Below are 21,342 nucleotides of genomic sequence, written 5' to 3'. Positions count from 1 at the left end.
AATTATCTCCGCTTTTAGCTAAATGCTGTAAAATGCACTGGTAACCCACTGCTTCTTGGGGTTTATTGCTTTAACAACATATACAGACCTTCCAGTAAATAAACCTCATATAACCTCATATGGTTGTAAAAATAGTCCCTTGGATAATGTCTGGAAAATTACAGCTGAAATCTTGTGTAATTGTTTATTTTATTTAAAAACATTTGATTAAATTTTCTCCACTGTACTCAGAAACAGCATCCCACCAACTACAACTTTAGGAAACTTTCATGAAAAGCTATATTCGGCTACAGGACAGTGTTTTGTAGACACAGCATTCTGGGGAGGGGTCATCCCTGGCAACCAGGTACTACTGTAACTATGCAAACCAATTTAATATTAATTTTCGGTACCAGCCTGCTGTATTTTCCTTTATATATCAATAAATGTACAATGACTTTAAAAAATCATGAATTTAACAGATAACAAAATATAAAAAAATAATTCAATTCAATTAAAAGAATCAAGCAAGATACTAAAATCTCCAAAGTAATGAAGATAGGCCTTAACATACAATACATTTTTACTTTGCACATTTCACAATTAAGTTTAAATAACTGTTAACTGCCAATGTAATTTTTAGTGGACAGTTGATTCTCCTTAAGATCTCCTGATTTTCTAATTTTGTACAGTTGACCTAAACCTAATAAACTTGCTTCATTTATTAATTATTTATCTTTTTTAAATTCGATATTAAAATGTTTATATGAATCAATCAATGAGTCAAATGATTAAATATATAAAGAACAAAAGAAGTGTGGCTTAAATGTTCAAACAATCCACAGAATATTTATATTAGTTATAAATATTGCCTACTCTTCTCTCTGTTTCTGCATCTCAGCTGGAGCTGAAGCCGATGGTCCAGGGTGGTGTGGCTGGATTTAAGTGTTTCTTGATCCACAGCGGAGTGGATGAATTTCCTCATGTGAGTGATGCTGATCTTCATGCAACTATGAAGCAGCTCCAGGGCACAGACAGCGTTCTGCTGGTATGCCATCTCATGTTTTCCCTAGCATTAATATTATTTCCTTTTAAAGGCTCCCACTAACTCACTTACTTTTGGTACAAATTATTGTTTAATACTACTGAGACAATACTCTCACAAAAAAATAGATGGTAAGTAGATGGTAAGTAGTTCAAATAGCGAAAATATTTTTTACACAAAAATATAAATTATATCTTAAGAACTTTTTGCTCATAATTGATAATTATGTAAGTGGCAGATTAATTATAGTGTTTGTCAGTTGCTTGTGAATAATCAAAAAATTATGCTTTTGCGTCAGAAGTGTACTAATTATATCTATTTATTTCCCAAACTCAGTTTCATGCAGAGCGTGAAGTCCAGCATCTAGCCTCTGAGGAAAGGGGTATGATCCTGTTCATTAAAAGCCAATAAAATGTCACAATACATTAACATTTATTTATTTTAACATTTATTTATTTTAGCAGATCCATGTGAATATTCCACCTTCCTGAAGTCCAGACCTGACATTATGGAATATGAGGCAATCCTCAACGTCACTAAACTCTGCCTGCAGTATCAGTATGTTTCTAAAACTGCTATGATAATGGGACTAGTTGCAAACATATCTGATTGCCTTATGGCCATAGAAATAAATACATAGATGCTTCATTGTACATAATAATAATAGTAATAATAATAATAAGTTTGATTTAGATAGTGCCTTTCCTAGCTCAAGGTCGCTGTACAATCATATAAGGGCATTATGCAAAGTGAAGACAGTTCAGAAATCATTTACAGTGAACATGTGTCACACGGTGACGATCTCTAAGGGGGCGGAACCAAAGATGGGGAAGATTGGAAGCGTTTCCGCCCGGAAGGAAGAGTAGAAACACCGGAACTTCCGGTAGACGCCGCGAGGCGAAATCAAGCCGATTAAACACAGGTGTGGATGATAAACGTAGCGGCTGGGGATTGGATGCTGTGAAGATAGAGAGGGACATAAAAGACAGCCTTAAACACAAAGAGGTTGTTGTTTGTTGGGGTTCATTGTTGACGCTGTGGTAGCTGGGCTGTATTGACAAACCGTTTCGGTGTTGAAGATAAAGGACCTGGGCACAGTCACGCTGGTAGCGGTAGGAGTTGTTGTTCACGAAGCAGAAGAGGAAAACAGAGCCAGAGGCTGAGTATGTGTTATCTATGAAGATTTTGGAGACGAATGGATTTATGTGCATCACTGTTGTGTTTGGAGTATTGATGAGGAACGACCCACTAAACACAGGACGTCGGATAGACGTGCAGATCATGTCTATATTGGGTCCGTCGGTCCATGACCAATTCTGGACATGTATTCGACGTCCAAACTAGGTCCACTATTTGGACGTCCCACCATGACCCTATTTGGACGTCATATTGACGGGCAACATTTGACGTTTAAACTGGGTAATTTTTTGGACGTCATTTGGACGTCATATTTACGGGCAACATTTGACGTTTAAACTGGGTAATTTTTGGACGTCATTAGGACGTCTATGACAGGTCTATGTCTATATTACATGATTAGGCCTATAAAAATGTGTTTATTTACAAATATCAGCATTATTGTACCAACATGATTAATACATACGAATAATAATAATAATAATAATGCATTTTATTTATAATGCGCTTTTCATATACCCAAAGCGCTACAACAACATAGCAAATACATCAAAATAAAAACAAGTACAAAGCAATTACAGAAATCAAATAAAACAACAATTGGCTTAAAAATTTAAACATTATAAGCAGTCTTAAAAAGATGTGTTTTAAGCGATTTCTTAAAAGAACTTAAAGTGGGAGCCTTACGAACAAAGAGAGGAAGTGCATTCCACAGCCTTGGCGCGGCACATGAAAATGATCTCTGACCCATAGTTTTTAATCTGCAAGAAGGTTGGTTAAGTTGGAGAGAGTCAGCAGAACGGAGAGAACGAGAAGGTGTGTAAATGCTGACTAAGTCAGCAATGTAAGAAGGGGCCAACCCTTGAACCGCTTTATAAGTCAAAACTAATGTTTTGTAATCAATGCGATACTGCACCGGAAGCCAATGCAAATTGTATAGAACACCTTGAATGTGCTGGTATGATGCTGTACGTGTTAAAACTCGTGCTGCTGAGTTCTGAACATACTGAAGACGTTTGACAGATTTTGCAGGTAGTCCAGAATAAAGGGAATTACAGTAGTCGATTCTAGAGGTGATAAATGAATGAATAACCCTTTCAGCATCGGCATCAGAAAGGAAAGACCTAATTCTACTGATGTTCTTAAGATGATAAAATGCCGTTTTAACAACACTCTTTATGTGTGCCTCTAAGGTCAGGTTAGCTTCAAATATCACACCAAGGTTACGTACTTGCGAGGATGGAACAGAGGGGGTATTATCAATTTTCAAATTAAAATTCTGACATTTTTTTAATGGTAGCCGGTGTGCCAATAAAAAGGATCTCTGTCTTAGAGCTGTTGAGTCTTAAAAAGTTCTGACGCATCCAAAATTTTATTTCTTGTAAACAGGCTGTAAGGACATTAGAGGTAACTGCAGCATCAGATTTTGTACTTATGTAAATCTGGGTGTCGTCAGCATAAAAGTGGTAGCCTAAGCCATATTTCTTAATAATTTGCCCTAATGGTAACATATAGATGCTAAAGAGCGTGGGACCCAGTACCGACCCCTGAGGTACACCGTGTCGAACCTGAATAATATCAGATTTGTTATTTCCCAGGATAACAAACTGAGATTTATGTGTGAGGTAAGAAGTTAGCCACTTTAAAACAGTGCCCGAGATGCCTGTCCAGGTTTTTAATCTGTCAAGTAGTATGTCATGGCATACTGTATCAAACGCTGCACTCAGGTCCAATAGAACCAAGATAGTTACAGCACCAGAATCAGCAGAGATTAAAAGATCATTCATTACTCGAATAGTCTATTATTATTACAGTACTGTTTTTCTGCTTTCTTGAATTACGTACAAAATCCATCTAAATGTACCATTAAAAATATGTAATTAAATGTGTAGTTCGTTATATTAAAAGTATATGACCATACTAACAATTTAACATGAAAATATTGTCATATTAAATTGTTCATGATATGAATGCAATAATAATGCCTTATATACAACCTGAAAGTATGGCCACGTGGCTGAGTGGTTAGAGAGACTTCTTTGTAACACGGAGATCGGGGGTTCGAATCCCACAGCCGGCAGGAAATGTCTGAAAGGTTTGGTGCGGTGGATGGGTGAAGTGCAGAGGCAATCATGTCTTTTCGCTTTTTTCATGTCTCTTTTCCTTACACGGCGGTCCTACGGTTGTCAACATTTTTAGACGTGCAGAACACGTCGAAAAAAAGACGTCACCTGGCGTTACAAAACAACCCCTTTTATGGACCGGATTCGGACGTCCAAAAATTACATGAAAAAGACGTAATTCCGACGTCACTTTGCGCAGTGGGGACTCACCGTAAGCGCTGCTGGAGAAGATTAGAGCGGTGTATTTGAACCCGGGTGAAGAGGATTTCATCAGTCTATAGGAGAAGGAGACAAAGGAGGCCATCGTTAAACCATTGTGAGTACTCAGTGTCTGATACAGTGTGTATTGTAGAGCTATCTTGTCCAACGTGTGTTGTGAGTCTTCAGTAATTAGGTTGACGGCCCTGCTACGGAGCAGAGTGGTGGGAGAGCCGGGTAGTGACCATTCTGGGAGAAGCACGGGGCCACAACAGCGACGTTTATATTTCTGGCCTACACTTCCAACGCCAACCGGTCCCAGGTTTAATTCAAGGAAGACGGGGCTGTGACCTTAATGTTCACATAGAGTGCTGTGGGTGAGTCTGTGCCTTTGCTGTGAGAATACACTTTTGAATTAGTGCAGTGGTATGCTGTGTTTGTATTGTCGGTAGCCCCCTCCCTTCGCTGAATTCGCCGTGGGAGAACGAGAGGCTGTGGAAGCCGGTTAAACAACCCATTGTATGTGCTGTGTGTGTCCCTGTATCGAAGCTTCAAGTTTAGTACCCGTTTTTGGTCATCCCTTGGATCCGGCCTGACTCGGTGGAACGGTGGTGAAGGACATCGACTTCCTAGACTGCTGTGAGTAAAACCAATATTAACAAGTGTTTGTGTGTATGAAGAACATCATACTGTTATAGGAAGGGTGGCGAAGATCATATCTCACCTGTCACAGAGCCTCTTCAAAGGTGCGCCCCTGTCCAGTTCTCTGTAGCTGAAGTGGAAGAGAGGAGAGGGCAGCGTTCGGCTTGGCGTGACGGTGCTAGATTTCCCCCTTTTGCAGTGCCAGAGGCCTCTGGGAAGGCTGTACCACGACGCCTCACCATCTCGAGGTTTGGGGCATAATTATTAACCGATTGAAGTGCAGTCACCGTAAGTCCACCATCCACGAGCAGTATTCAATGTTGTCAGTATCTGTTGAATGACCAAAAGTTACTACAATTCGAAGGGAAGTTGAAGAGATGCAGTAGCTAAAGCTAACTTGCCTCTGCTTTATGTAAGGAGCTGCCCGACAAACCAGTATAAGTTCCTGGATCTGTAATTGTAATCCTCTGTGCCACAGCTAAAAGCCTGCAGAAAGAGAGAGAACCTGAGTACCATACCTGTGAAGTACTTACCTGTATGTCGTCACAAGCCAACTAGGTGGGAGCGAAAGTCCCAGCGTCTGCTACGTTATCTTCTGTGTTACAGCTAAAAGCCTGCAGAAAGGGAGAGAACCTGAGTACCATACCTGTGGAGTACTTACCTGTACGTCGCCACGAGTCAGCTAGGTGAGAGCAAAAGTCCCAGTGTCTGCTACGTAATCTTCTGTGTTACAGCTAAAAGCCTGCAGAAAGGGAGAGAACCTGAGTACCCTACCTGTGGAGTACTTACCTGTACGTCGCCACGAGTCAACTAGGTGAGAGCAAAAGTCCCAGTGTCTGCTACGTAATCTTCTGTTTTACATCTAAAAGCAGAAAGAGAGAGAACCTGAGTACCATACCTGTGAAGTATTTACCTGCCTGTCGTCACGAGCCAACCTGGTGAGAGAGAAAGTCCTAGTGTCTGCCAAGTAATCCCTTGTGTTACAGCGAAAAGCCTGCAGAAGGAGAAATTCAATACCGGTAGATACTTACCGTGGGGAGCCTGTCTGAGTCCGACGTCGGTGGAGAGTTGGAGGTGTACACTGCCACAGGTACCTGGAAAAGCGAAAGAGCCTTGGTCATTGACCAGAAATATTCTGTGTTTACAGTGGAGAGTCGGAAGACAAAGAGGGTGTGAACCTAGCTATCAGAGAGAAGCCTACCTGATATCACCCTAGTGTAGAGTCCAGGGATATACCAGCCTGTTGCCGGAAAGACCCCCAACTATACATAGCACTGAACCACCACTTACTGTATTGTTTTAATCTGCCTCCAGGAGAAAAGGAGGGCGCAACGGGATCAAGGAAACAAGGCGTAGGAGCCTTGCCGCGCTGCCTCCCCCCTTACCCGGCTCACCTGGAGAGCAGACGGAGATTCCTTTTTTTAACTTACCCTTGCCCCTTTCCCTATACATTTTAAATAAATTAAATAAAGTTCCTTTTAAATTATACTCACGCTTGTGTTGTCTGGTCATTGGGTTGACTTTGGGACCTCCTGTTTGAAACTAGGAAGGGGCGCGGCTTGCTTACATCTGTGGTCCGCCCCGACCTGTGACAGATTTTGGCATAGTCGGCAGGGCTTCCACCTCAAGTTGAGCGACCAGGGTCTCCCAATGGCCAACAACGAAGCGCCCGAGGCCCCACCCCACGTTATGCCAGTATTTATGGGCAACCCCTGGGTGCAGAAATATGGAGGGGCAGAGTCCGAAGTACGCCTGTCTGAGTGGAAGGCCCAGCTGGAATATTTGGCCGACCTCCAAGGGCTGAGTGTTGCACAACGATTGCAGTTCGTGTTGAACTCACTGGAGGGAGAAGCGCGGCGGGAAGTCCAGGCCGCCCCTGAATCTGTCCGAGCCACCGCCCAAACAGTCCTCCAGTTCCTCACGGAACAATATGGTGACCATACCCCTGTTGCTGTCCTCCGTGCACAATTCTTTAATTGTAAGCAAGGCCCCCGTCAACCTATTAGAGCATTTGCATTGAGGCTACGAGAAAAGTTTACCCGATTGCAGGGACGCCAAGACCATGGGCTAGGAGATGGAGAGGCCCTGCTACGAGACCAGTTCCTATTAGGGATGAGAGAAGGCCTGGTGAGGCAGAGTCTGAGAGTGCAGTTTCGGAGAGAACCTGAGCTCACCATTGAGGATCTGAAGAAAGAGGCGGTGGCATTAGAGAGTGATGAGGCTGAAGTGCGGGATCCCCCAGTGTGTGCGGCCGTAAGTGGATTGGCAGCGGCAGTGCCAGCAGCGGCTGACTGGAAACAGGCCTTAAAGATGGAACTCCTAAAAGACGTCCGGGACCAGATGTCAGAGCTGTCGAAGACGCTGCTGGTAGAGATACGCCTGGGACAGGCACGAGAAGAGCCAATATCCGCCCCCCGAGACCGAGTATATTCGGAAGGTGGCCGACACCCAGCCCGACGCCCAAACCGACCTAGTCGGCCTCGCTTCAAATGGGATGAGCAGGGGAGGCCGATTTGTAACCGTTGTGGAGAGCCAGGCCATTACAGTCGACAGTGTGGGCCTTGAAGAGCATCGGAAGGTTTTTTTTTAGGTCGACCGGCCACAGTGGGTCGTGTGGCCGGGACCCCTATAGAAGACCCATCAAAGAAAAGTGACTCTAGGAGCCAGATGATTGGACACAGCCCAGTGGTGGAGGTTCGAGTGGGTGGCAAGAAGATTCAGTGCCTTGTCGACACAGGCTCGCAGGTCACCTTGTTCTCTGAAAGCCTGTCCCATGAAGTGTTTGGAAGACAAGGAGCACGTGGGATGGAGGCCCCCTGGCTCACCCTAAAAGGCGCAAATGGCCTAGACATCCCTTATATTGGCTATCGGCTGACAGACTTAGAGATCCACGGAGTGATAGTCCCCCAGAAAGGAGTAATTATCGTCCAGGACCATTGCTCGCCCACACATCGTGCCCCTTTGGGGAATGAATGTCCTCTCGGCATGCTGGGAAGAATTATTTCAGGCATGGCCCGTCCAGAGAATACTGCTGGCCGAGCGCCCCCAGTGGGAACGTGTAGTGGCCGACTGTCGTCGGGTGCACATGACCAATGTCCGGAGGGACCGAGAAGGAGTGGGGCGAGTGGCGTGTCGCTTCACGCTATCTGTGCCAGCCAGAAGCGAGGCCATCGTGTGGGCAAGAGTCCCACCACGAGAAGGGGGCCCCGAAGACTGGGTGCTAGTCGAGCCCCGTGTGGACTGCCAGCAGTTGGAAGAGGCTCGGGGTCTGGCGGTGGTTGACTGAAGATCCGCAATGAGAACCCCTTTGCGATCCAGTTACATCAACACCAAAGGCTGGCCCGGTTAACAACGGTCGCATCCCATCAGGTACGAGAGGGGAGAGATGTGAGCTTCCGTCAGGTATGCCCCACTGTCGTGGAAGTGGCCCTTACCCAGGTAGATCCGCCGCCCAACACTGCTGGAGGGAGCATGCCCGGCCATCTCATGGGTGAGTCTCTGCAAGGGGAAGAATTGGGACAAGTGCAAGCACAGAAATTGCGGGCATTACTTAAGAAATGGCAACATGTTTTCGCGGCACACGACGAAGATTATGGGTGCACCAGGGTGGTAGAACACAACATCCCCACGGGGGACGCAGGACCAAGCCGAGAGAGGTATCGGCCGATACCACCCACATTGTACACCGAGGTGCGTACATTACTACAAGGCATGTTGAGCCAAGGAATCGTTCGGGAAAGTAGCAGCCCGTGGGTCGCGCCTATAGTACTTGTGCAGAAGAAAACGGGGGCCTGGAGATTCTGTGTTGACTATCGGAAGCTCAACCAAGTAACAAAGAAAGATGCTTTCCCCTTACCTCGGATCGAAGACTCCCTTGCTCGCCTCACACAGTCAGCATGGTACTCCACGTTGGACTTGGCTAGCGGCTATTGGCAAGTGCAGGTAGCCGAGGCAGACCGGGAGAAGACCGCATTCACGACCCCATTCGGATTCGGACTATTCAAGTGGGATCGGATGCCTTTCGGCCTTTGCAACGCCCCCGCCACATTCCAGCGCCTGATGCAGCGGTGCTTGGGGGGTCAGTTGATGGAGTCGGTGTTGGTTTATTTGGATGATGTGATTGTCTACTTCCCAGATTTCGAATCCCATCTCCAGCACCTTGAGAAGGTCTTTCGGGCCATGGAGAAGTATGGACTGAAGTTGCAGCCTGACAAGTGCCACCTGTTGCGGCGAGAGGTTAAGTTCCTGGGCCATGTGGTCAGTGCCGCAGGAGTCTCAGTAGATCCAGAGAAGGTATCCGCGGTGAGGGAATGGGGTGCCCCGAAGACGGTAAGACAATTACGATCTTTCTTGGGCTTCGTGGGATATTATAGGCGTTTCATTAAGAACTTTTCGAAAATCGCCAAACCCCTAAACCAGTTACTGGCCGGTATAGGCCGTCCTCGGGGTCGTGGATCCCCAGCAATAGAATGGAGCCCAGACTGTGAAGCTGCTTTTCAGATGCTCAAGCAAGAGTTACTACAGGCCCCCATCTTAGCTTATGCTGATTTCACTGAGCCGTTTATTCTGTACAAAGATGCCAGCAATCTTGGCCTGGGGGCGGTGTTGGCCCAACGACAGGACGGAGCGGAGAGAGTTATTGCTTATGCTAGTCGGAGTCTCCATCCAGCGGAGAGGAACGATGCCAACTACAGCTCTTTCAAGCTAGAGTTGCTGGTGCTGAAGTGGGCGCTTAGCGAGAAGTTTAATGACTACCTCTGGGGCGCCAAGGTGACAGTGGTCACAGATAACAACCCACTTGTGCACTTACAGACGGCGAAGTTGGGGGCCGTGGAGCAGCGATGGGTGGCCCAGCTGGCCAACTTTGATTACCAACTGCAGTATCGCCCCGGGCGAGAACACACCAACGCCGATGTACTCTCATGACTCCCGAACAGTGTTGTGTGTAACGCGTTACAAAGTAACGCGTTACAGTAACGTAACTACTTTTTTGAGACAAAAGTAGTGTAACGCGTTACTACTGAAAATTTGGTAACGTAACGTAGTTCATTTTCCAATTCAGCGCAACGTTACTTTTGGTAAGATTTGACAGCGACACTGCCATCTGTGCGCTTGCACAAAAGTCACAAGGTCCACACACATGACAGAGGCTCGTATCAGTCTGCAAAGAAATCATGGCAAGCAAGAAGCAGCTGACGCTAACTTTTGAGGGATGGAGGCATCTTAATTTTAATCAATGTTTTATTAACCAATTGCCTGATTTTAATAAATAAGAAATAAATTAAAGAAAACGATTCAGCTTCATATTTATGTTTAAATGAAATTATTTTGTTTAAACATAAATATAAAACTAAATCGTTTTCTTTTATTTATTTCTTATTTATTAAATTCAAGCAATTGGTTGATAAAACATTGATTGAAATTAAGATACAATTAATACAAAACGAAATTCACTTTAGAGAAAGGTTTCTACGAAAACAAACTTAATAAAGTGGTCAAAATCATGTCTACCCACTCCGTTTGAAGTGAATTTCGTTTTGTATTAATTGTATCTTAGCATAGTATCTCGGAAGATCGTGCTTGTGAAACTAGCTCTGTGGCTATACTGCACTGAAGCGGCAGTTTAAAATATAAACCCAGAATTCAGCGAACGTCAAGAACAAGAAAACGGAAACAACAATCAGACAGAGACGCGGAATTTACATAATGTTACACAGACCATGTTTAAATTTCAATGTTTCTGCACAGAAATACCAACTTGTTCACTTTGTTTGGTATTAATAAGCTGTGCATTGGAGTGCTGGCCGCGGTGCTGAAGACGCGCTCGGACGGAGTACTGGTGGCAGCACGTGCAACCTATTGGAAACTATTATTCATTATTATATAATTATTATTCGTTATTTTACTTTATTACTTCCACTTAAGAAGAGTTCTGCACTTTTTATTTCAATATTTCTCTTTATATAAATACTATTTTGTACTTAAATCTATAATTTCATTATTTTACTAACCCAACTAACTCATCTGGGCTTTCCGATAGGTTGCACGTAATGGGAAAAGTATAGCTTTCTTCCCCTTGAGAAGAGTTCTGCACTTTTAAACTTAAAAAAATATATCTCTTTACAAAAATTTTTTTTTCTTCTATTTAAAAGCTGTAATTTCGTTATTTTACTAACCCAACTAATGACTCCTCCACTTTCCAATAGATTGCACGTAGATATCTGTGTATATGTGCCATCACGCGTCTTCAGCACCGCGGGGAGCAGCCAGCACTCCAATGTGCAGCTTATTAATACCAGACAAAGTTGGTATTTCTGTCCAGAAACATTGAAATTTATACATGGTCGGTGTAACGTAATTTAAATCCCGCGTCTTGGCCTTATTGTTTTTTTCTTGTTCTTGACGTTCGCTGAATTCTGGGTTTATATTTTAAACTGCCGCTCCAGTGCAGTATAGCCACAAAGCTATTTAACAATGAGCACAATCTCCCGAGACACTACAACATGCTACTAATAATTCATTCATAAGAGCTGTTTTCTTGTACACAATTAAATATTTTAAGTTGTATTTTAAATGTACAGTGTTAAAACATGTAAAAAAGACAAGAGTGACAGACCTGTTTACGAAGTACTCTTGGGCCATCCCTACTCTAGACCAGACGGCGAGCACCACGGCCGTGGTATTATGGAGGACCGTCTTCCAGACATTCGGATGCCCGGAGTTCCTGCATTCGGACCAAGGGGCCAACTTCGAGTCACGGGTAATCCGGGAGTTGTGCCAACTGTACGGCTGTACAAAGACGCACACGACGTCGTACCATCCCCAGGGGAATGGCAGCTGTGAAAGGTTTAACCAGACCTTGTTAGGGTTGCTGGGGACCCTGGATCAACGACGGCAGGACGATTGGGTGAGTGCCTTGCCTAACCTCCTCCAGGCTTACAACAACAGTGTGCACAGTAATACGGGGTACGCCCCCACTTACCTGATGTTTGGCAGAAATGTTCGGATGCCCACGGACTTGATGCTGGGAGTGAAAGCGAGCCAAGAAGACGTGAGTGTGACAGAGTGGGTGGGACGCCACCACCAGCACCTACACTTTGCGTATGAGCAGGTGACGATGCGGATCCAGATGGCCGGAGTGAGGAATAAGAGGCTATATGATCGGACAGCTCGGGATGCCCCCCTATTGCCTGGCGAGAGAGTCTTGGTGAGGGACAATCGGCGGCAAGGCAAAGGGAAGCTGAGTGACCATTGGGAGACCACCCCGTATGTAGTCCACAGTCAACAGCGACCTGGGCAACCGGTGTACACAATCCGGCCCGAAGAAAAGCCCGGGCCCGACAGGGTAGTACACAGTAACAAGATCCGCCCGTGTCCAAACTTTCCTGGGCCTGTGGGAGAAGCTCCTAAGGAGCCAGCGCTAATGACCCCCTGGATCGGAGGGTGGGCTGTGGTCCCGAGAGGTCCAGCGGTCGTGCCAGCTCCGGCCACTCCAGGAGAACCCGAGGATGTACCAGCTCGAGCGGAACTTGACTCACCCCCTAGGCGGTCCCAACGAGAAAACCGCGGCCGCCCCCCTACACGCTATGGTGAGTGGACAACCCGAAGGCGTTCTAGGGACTAGAACACATTGGCGGGGGAGGATGTCACACGGTGACGATCTCTAAGGGGGCGGAACCAAAGATGGGGGAGATTGGTTCTGCCCGGAAGCGTTTCCGCCCGGACGGAAGAGTAGAAACACCGGAACTTCTGGTAGACGCCGCGAGGCGAAATCAAGCCGATTAAACACAGGTGTGGATGATAAACGTAGCGGCTGGGGATTGGACGCTGTGAAGATAGAGAGGGACATAAAAGACAGCCTTAAACACAAAGAGGTTGTTGTTTGTTGGGGTTCATTGTTGACGCTGTGGTAGCTGGGCTGTATTGACAAACCGTTTCGGTGTTGAAGAGAAAGGACCTGGGCACAGTCACGCTGGTAGCGGTAGGAGTTGTTGTTCACTGGAAACGAAGCAGAAGAGGAAAACAGAGCCAGAGGCTGAGTATGTGTTATCTATGAAGATTTTGGAGACGAATGGATTTATGTGCATCCCTGTTGTGTTTGGAGTATTGATGAGGAACGACTCACCGTAAGCGCTGCTGGAGAAGATTAGAGCGGTGTATTTGAACCCGGGTGAAGAGGATTTCATCAGTCTATAGGAGAAGGAGACAAAGGAGGCCATCGTTAAACCATTGTGAGTACTCAGTGTCTGATACAGTGTGTATTGTGGAGCTATCTTGCCCAACGTGTGTTGTGAGTCTTCAGTAATTAGGTTGACGGCCCTGCCACGGAGCAGAGTGGTGGGAGAGCCGGGTCGTGACGATTCTGGGAGAAGCACGGGGCCACAACAGCGACGTTTATATTGCTGGCCTACACTTCCAACGCCAACCGGTCCCAGGTTTAATTCAAGGAAGACGGGGCTGTGACCTTAATGTTCACATAGAGTGCTGTGGGTGAGTCTGTGCCTTTGTTGTGAGAATACACTTTTGAATTAGTGCAGTGGTATGCTGTGTTTGTATTGTCGGTAGCCCCCTCCCTTCGCTGAATTCGCCGTGGGAGAACGAGAGGCTGTGGAAGCCGGTTAAACAACCCATTGTATATGCTGTGTGTGTCCCTGTATCGAAGCTTCAAGTGTAGTACCCGTTTTTGGTCATCCCTTGGATCCGGCCTGACTCGGTGGAACGGTGGTGAAGGACATCGACTTCCTTGACTGCTGTGAGTAAAACCAATATTAACAAGTGTTTGTGTGTATGAAGAACATCGTACTGTTATAGGAAGGGTGGCGAAGATCATATCTCACCTGTCACGGAGCCTCTTCAAAGGTGCGCCCCTGTCCAGTTCTCTGTAGCTGAAGTGGAAGAGAGGAGAAGGCAGCATTCGGCTCGGCGTGACGGTGCTAGATTTCCCCCTTTTGCAGTGCCAGAGGCCTCTGGGAAGGCTGTACCACGACGCCTCACCATCTTGAGGTTTGGAGCATAATTATCAACCGATTGAAGTGCAGTCACCGTAAGTCCACCATCCACGAGCAGTATTAAATGTTGTCAGTATCTGTTGAATGACCAAAAGTTACTACAATTCGAAGGGAAGTTGAAGAGATGCAGTAGCTAAAGCTAACTCGCCTCTGCTTTATGTAAGGAGCTGCCCGACTAACCAGTATAAGTTCCTGGATCTGTAATTGTAATCCTCTGTGCCACAGCTAAAAGCCTGCAAAAAGAGAGAGAACCTGAGTACCAAACCTGTGGATTACTTACCTGTACGTCGCCACGAGTCAACTAGGTGAGAGCAAAAGTCCCAGCATCTGCTACGTAATCTTCTGTGTTACAGCTAAAAGCCTGCAGAAAGGGAGAATACCTGAGTACCATACCTGTGAAGTATTTACCTGCCTGTCGTCACGAGCCAACCTGGTGAGAGAGAAAGTCCTAGTGTCTGCCAAGTAATCCCTTGTGTTACAGCGAAAAGCCTGCAGAAGGAGAGAGCCCGAAATTCAATACCGGTAGATACTTACCGTGGGGAGCCTGTCTGAGTCCGACGTCGGCGGAGAGTTGGAGTTGTACACTGCCACAGGTACCTGGAAGAGCGAAAGAGCCTTGGTCATTGACCAGAAATATTCTGTGTTTACAGTGGAGAGTCGGAAGACGAAGAGGGTGTGAACCTAGCTATCAGAGAGAAGCCTACCTGATATCACCCTAGTGTAGAGTCCAGGGATATACCAGCCTGTTGCCGGAAAGACCCCCAGGTATACATAGCACTGAACCACCACTTACTGTATTGTTTTAATCTGCCTCCAGGAGAAAAGGAGGGCGCAACGGGATCAAGGAAAAAAGGCGTAATTAAATAAATTAAATAAAGTTCCTTTTAAATTATACTCACGCTTGTGTTGTCTGGTCATTGGGTTGACTTAGGGACCTCCTCGAGGTGGAAACTAGGAAGGGGCGCGGCTTGTTTACATCTGTGGTCCGCCCCGACCTGTGACACATGTATTCAACATGAGAGATAATGCCAAGCAAATCATGGAAATACAGATGCAGATGAGAGATAAAGCACAGCAACATGGGTAAAGAGATAGGCATGAAGGACTGCATGGCAAAAAAGTATAAATTCACATGCAAAAATTACAAGTAAACAACATATTCCTGACCAAATGCAACCCTCATGACCATCATGCAACTCTAGAGTCTTTGCCCAGAGAATCATCAGTCTGTATCCATTGATCATTGGTTCTATTAACTGGAAGACGGGACTTATGTCTCCAGAGCGGCCATATTGAGTGTTGCATTGTCCCCTATTCATAGTAATGGCATTAATGATGCTTAAACTTGTTATAGCCAATATCTACTTAATATTAAATAACTTAGGGCCATAATTCTAGCTCAGCATTATAAACCAGAAATTTTGCACATTCCAAGACCATGTTGACATCAGGGCCGTGCACAGGGGGGTGGCCCGGTGGCTAGAGCAACTGCGCCTCTGCCCTAATCAGCTGAGGTGCTCCTCTCACCAACCGCCAACCCGGGTCAAAGTGTTCTGTTACCGCTCGTCTAAAGATCCACCTTTTCTGGTAATCCACTTCGTGATTTCCCGCCCGCTACGCAGCATCTCTCACAATCTGTGTCCACTCTTTGAAGGGCGGAGACGACAGTTTGTTGTATTAACAGGTAGATTCATTACATTACCTCAGTTGTTAAGCTGCTCAATTAGTAATTTGGTAGTTTGAAGCCGAGAGAGGTCGTGTACTATATTTGTTTTTGCTTGGTTGTTTTCTCGTGATCACGACTTAATTTTAACAGTTGTATTCTTGTGATGTGATTAAAGCTTACAAAAGAACATAACTTTTAGACGGCAAAAGCATATTTAGCTAAATGAGCATGAATGAACAAATTAGATTTTACTTGGATCAGGGATTCGCTCAAGATAAAACAGATTTGCCAATAATTGACCATTTGATAGCGCGGTGAATTTAGGGACCGTCTATAAAGTATCTCCATATACGTTTCTACTTAAACAGCATTAAAATGGAGTTACTTTAAGTCAACAAACAGTCACAAAACCAACTGTAAAGTGTTCATCTGGTTGTCAACTATGCACACTTTTTTAGATTTTTTATTTTTATTCAAATAAACTGTTAAATACTATTGAAGATAGAAACGTGTACATTGTTACTTTAGAGATGGTCCCTAAATTCACGAACATCAAACTTTATTTATTTATTAAGTCTATCGACAATGAGCTACGCGTGGTAACCCAACTCATATATGCATCAGCAGTCCACTTCAAAATAAACTAATATTATGGACAGGAAATTACATTATGGCATTTGGATTATCATGTCAGGATAACATGAAAACAACTTTTGTTATCTCGAGATCATGAGAAAACAAGCAGCAAAAATAAAAATGTGGATGACCTCTCTTGGCTTTCGTATGTTTTTGTATTTCTGTGGGTAATGATTTGCTCTTGGTCTTCTAAAACTGCTAACAACTTAGCAAGTAAACATTCTTAGAATTACAGTGATTGTCTAATATAAATAACACCAAATTTGCTGTTGTTGGCACACTTTGTAGACAAAAAAATAAAAAACAATGTTTTCGCAAAAAAAAGAAGACTGCAAAGGAAGGCTGCAAAAGCTCTTTAAAATTGTAACCATGGATTCAAAGCTTCAGCACGTAAATCATATAGAATATTAAGCTGTTTTGTCACACTTTAATTCTTGTTATTAAGTATATTTTCATACCCCATTATAATCACTTCTCTTTTTCTGATACTAATCTATAACACATCATATTGTTAAAACCATATAAATTGTGCCATCCCCCCAGTGCCCCCTTTTTGGTTTGGGCCACTGCCCCTCAAAATGTCTGTGCACGGCCCTGGTTGACATATCTGGAGCAGCATTACATGACATTTCTGTCTAGGTTCCTTTTGAGAGATAAGGTGATGGGTAAACTGAAAGTCTGTTCTTATTATCAATTAGAGTGCGATGCCACATTGTGCACCTGTCCTCAGCCCAGTCTCTGGAGCTCATTAAAGCAGCCAGACAAGCAGGAGCTCCCCTGACTGTAGAGACCACACATCACTATCTCAACCTGTCTGCAGAGAACATTCCAGCAGGGGCCACTCATTTCAAGTGCTGTCCCCCCATTCGCGATGCAGCCAATCAGGTATCAGTAAAATGCACTGTAGTTAATGAAACCGATTTCAGCCAGGCTGACAGAAAAATTATCAAAAACATAAATCTGTTTTATGTTTCTCTCAGGAACTCTTGTGGTCTGCACTTAAATCTGGTGATATTGATATGGTTGTGTCAGATCACTCACCCTGCACACCTGACCTAAAGTGTTTGGACAGTGGGGATTTCATGGAGGCATGGGGAGGCATCTCTTCTATGCAATTTGGTAGGCTGGCTTTGGTGGACCATTACATTTGTACTTTAACACACTTCTCATTGATTGTAAGGATTCACGTGTATCTTATGTTGACCAAAGTCCTGTAGGAGATAAAGAGTGGTAAGCCAACTGTTGACCAATCAGACTAATGATTTACTTGAAAAAAACACACCCTTAAGGATCAAGTCCCAGTGGTTAATAACACACAACGAACAATAATGTTTCATTATTTTATTTTGTTAACACTGTGTAAACATTCACAGTACAGAGTGAAAAATGTAAGCCAATAATGCCAAAAGCTGTTTGGAGTCTCCGGGCATGTAAAAATGCAGAATGACGTTAAAACAACTTGGTTTTGCAAGTCTATTTGTAGGTTGACTTGTGATAAGTTGACATAAAAAATTGTTTAACATTATTTGTTAAGATAAAGTATCATAAAAATATATGTTGATTTGACATCATTTTTACAATGTACAGTGCAGTACAGCACAGTACAGTAATCAATGAAACATTGCAGATGTTGTTTAAAGCATTAATGATGATAATCTTATGATCAGAGCTGATACCTTGAACAAACAAGATCCCCAAGGATTAAATTGTTCATTTGGATAAAGGTGGAAAGAGTTACAAAAGTATTTTTAGAGTACTTAATTTTAACAGTACAGTGGACAAAAAATGGTGCCAGATGCTCGATAATTTTAAGATAAAAACACTCAGAACTATGTGGAAGAAATAACGCATAGCACTAACATCAAAATTGTAAAAATTGTTGAAGGACTTTAGGGCTTGTTAGATCAGGTCTCTATGCCAGACAAAATATTTAGGATCCAGCCCAGATGCCGGATCCCGCCAGATAATTTATTAATAATAGTATTGAATAATCAAATAAACAATCATATGGCTAACTAATGATTATAAAATGATTATGCAAATAGATGATTAGGAATAAACTAAAGAACACAAAAACAAAAACATTTTGCATGTGAGGATCAGGCTGCTTGTGCTGCCTTGGAACCAGAGCAGGGCACTGATAAAATGAATCTAACAGAATATTATGTATATACAGTATTTATCTGAATAAATGATGATCAGATTAATATTTTAAATATTTAATTTAAAAAAATATATAAATTATTTTTTTTAAACACGGAACTAAAACGGTAAAGTGAAATTAGGTAAAGAATTATTTATCCCACTAATTTGTTTTCATACAGTAAAAACACTGTGGGATGGAAGGTTGTTTTCAGTCAATTTTAAATAAATTAATTAAATGCTGAAATACAAAATAAAATTTCAAAATATGTTATACATTTGAAAATGAAGTGCTAAAAACATTTAATTTTAATTTTTGATGTGATAATGCATATTTCCTATCAAATTAAAAAATGTAAAATGCAATTGATGATTTCATTTTCAATACAATATCGAGGCAAAGGAATCTATAAAACATTTTTTAAAGGCTTTTTATTCATGTCCAAGCAAAAATAGTGACAAAATTAAAATGTAACGTTCAGTTTAAATTTTATGTTCCTTTTAATTATTGGTTTTCTCTTTTTTTCAACTTTATGCAAATTCTATGTTAATCAGTGGGTGGGAATTACTTGCTCAAGAAATGGGAATTGGCTGAAGCAATGTTGCCAACTTAGCGACTTTATTACTACATTTAGAGACTTTTAGATCCATTAAGACAAACCTAGTAACTGTTAAGATGAATCTTCACATCTGAATAGATAGGCTACTGTGTCACTTGTACTGGCCCACGAGTGCCGGGTCTTGCCATCCGCATCTCTCTCAGCGTTTACACTCTGTGCATGGTGCAGAGAGCAACATTTAGACTGTGCAAGCTGACACATGGATGAGATTCGCATGCACAAAACAACAGTTTTTGCAATCATATTTTGCTGTGGGGATTTGTATTAATTTTGGTCTTTAATAAATCTGGATCATTGATATCTGATCCAGCACATAACAAAAGAAATTTAATACAGAAATGAAATAAATTCATAAACAAATTAGAGACTATTAATGCAACTGGCAATATGCGTCAGAAAATAGTGGTCTTGGTCTCAAGACCAGTCTCGAGTAAACAACACTAGCTTTCAGTTATTGACAGATAAATGAAATCCCAAGGTCACCAGTACATTTTACAGTAGAATGTAAGACCATCTGGCTGTCAACTGAAGCTCAACACAATTTAAATGAAACGACAAATCAACACATTGACTTCAACAAAAAAAAAATTTGGCATGACTTCAAAAGAGCAGTTCACAACAGATGTCCCAAAAACACAGAGAAACTTTGTACAGAGGAATGGTATAAAATTCCTCCTGAACATTGTGCAGCTATCACCTGCAATTATAGGATATGTCTGCTTGAGGTAATTGCAAGTTCACATGTTCATTTACCCTGCACCCTAATATTACAACATTTTCCATTCATCCCAACAGGTTTATCTTTGTTCTGGACATCAGCTTCTAAAAAAGGGTTTTCACTTTTTGACACAGTAAGACTCTTGTGTAAAGAGCCTGCTAAACTCTGTCGCCTTGACAACCAAAAAGGGAATCTCATTCCAGGTCATGATGCAGATTTAGTTATTTGGGATCCAGAAAAACACTTTACAGTAAGGATGAGATGGATCAAGGAGATCATTAGATACATTATAAGGACATGTTTGTTTAAGCTACACCTGCAACAATATTGGTTTCACTTATTTTTTCAGGTTAAAGAGGAACACATTCACCACAAAAATAAAGTAAGTAAAACAAAAGATGTTTAGCTAATTATTAATATGGTGATGAGAGAAAAAATTTTCTTTTCATGTGTCTCTCTTTTTAGCTGACTCCATACCTTGGTCTAACTCTTCTTGGGGAGGTGAAGGGCACTATAGTTCGGGGTAGGGTGGTTTACAGTCAGGGCTGTTTTAGTTCTCACCCTTTGGGGAAGCATCTGCTTATCCAGCACAAAACACAGGCCTCCCTGTAAGCAAATAAAGCAAATTAATGTTGTAATATCTTTCTAGCCATTACTGTAAAGAAGTGCTACAGTATTGATGATAACTGTTCTGTTGATGTTTTGATGATAACTGTCCATTTTAGAGCATATTAAATTAAATGTGGTTAATTTTAATGATTGTGGAAACTATCTAATAATTGTAATAAAATAAAATAAATGTTCATTGTACAAAATGATGATAACAAAATGTTCATACTTGACATTAAACAATGATATCACTATGTACTTTTTGGAAACTATATAGGATTGTTCAATCCAATCTGACCACATCAAAACACATTCATTCATTTCTTACAGTTTCATCTGGAAACTTTCACAGTATTTTATGAAGTTTGTGATATTAAAACATTAGGAAACATTATTGTCAACCCAAATATATACATAGAACAGTTATGCATCTTGAGACAAAAAATGGCACTAGATATGTCAGTGCAAGGTGTTTTAAAATTAAGGCAGCTTAAACATGCTCAAAGTTTAGTCTGAGACTACAAGCCCTGTCCTGGAAACGGCTCTATAGAGTTCTTTTGTAATCATTCTGTAGGTGCTTTTGGAAAGAATAAATGAACCTTGATTACATCACTGAAAAGATAAGCAACTAATAATTAACCCAGAATAGCAAAAGATTTTATTTTATGTAGAGTTTTATTTTTCTAAAAATATTTTATTGTGTCTTTTTTATGTTTTCAAAGATTATCATCTAAAACTTTAAGGTTTATAAAACAGTTGCTCTTACTGCTCTGACACATTGTTCAGAGTTAGATTATTGACCAAAAGGATAAATGTTTG

General features: G+C 42.6%; 1 protein-coding gene across 2 annotated transcripts in view; it reads left to right on the top strand.

Annotated features, from left to right (window-relative positions):
- LOC135718944 (allantoinase, mitochondrial) overlaps positions 1 to 21,339 on the top strand; it is a 29,534-nt gene extending 8,195 nt beyond the window's left edge. Inside the window, exons 3-11 of one of the 2 annotated variants that reach the window (XM_065241339.2) lie at positions 232 to 346; positions 881 to 1,027; positions 1,361 to 1,406; positions 1,489 to 1,582; positions 17,133 to 17,319; positions 17,415 to 17,553; positions 19,992 to 20,164; positions 20,264 to 20,296; positions 20,380 to 21,339. In XM_065241339.2, coding sequence (XP_065097411.1) covers positions 232 to 346; positions 881 to 1,027; positions 1,361 to 1,406; positions 1,489 to 1,582; positions 17,133 to 17,319; positions 17,415 to 17,553; positions 19,992 to 20,164; positions 20,264 to 20,296; positions 20,380 to 20,526 — 1,081 coding nt within the window. In that variant the 3' untranslated portion in view covers positions 20,527 to 21,339. Of the gene's footprint in view, positions 1 to 231; positions 347 to 880; positions 1,028 to 1,360; positions 1,407 to 1,485; positions 1,583 to 17,132; positions 17,320 to 17,414; positions 17,554 to 19,991; positions 20,165 to 20,263; positions 20,297 to 20,379 lie in introns of both variants that reach the window. The other variant, XM_065241330.2, reaches the window with a different exon arrangement.
- The last annotated feature ends 3 nt before the right edge of the window (positions 21,340 to 21,342 follow it).

Source organism: Paramisgurnus dabryanus, chromosome 7, assembly GCF_030506205.2.
Source record: "Paramisgurnus dabryanus chromosome 7, PD_genome_1.1, whole genome shotgun sequence".
NCBI classification, from domain to species: domain Eukaryota; kingdom Metazoa; phylum Chordata; class Actinopteri; order Cypriniformes; family Cobitidae; genus Paramisgurnus; species Paramisgurnus dabryanus.
This window is presented reverse-complemented; position numbering and strand designations above follow the sequence as displayed.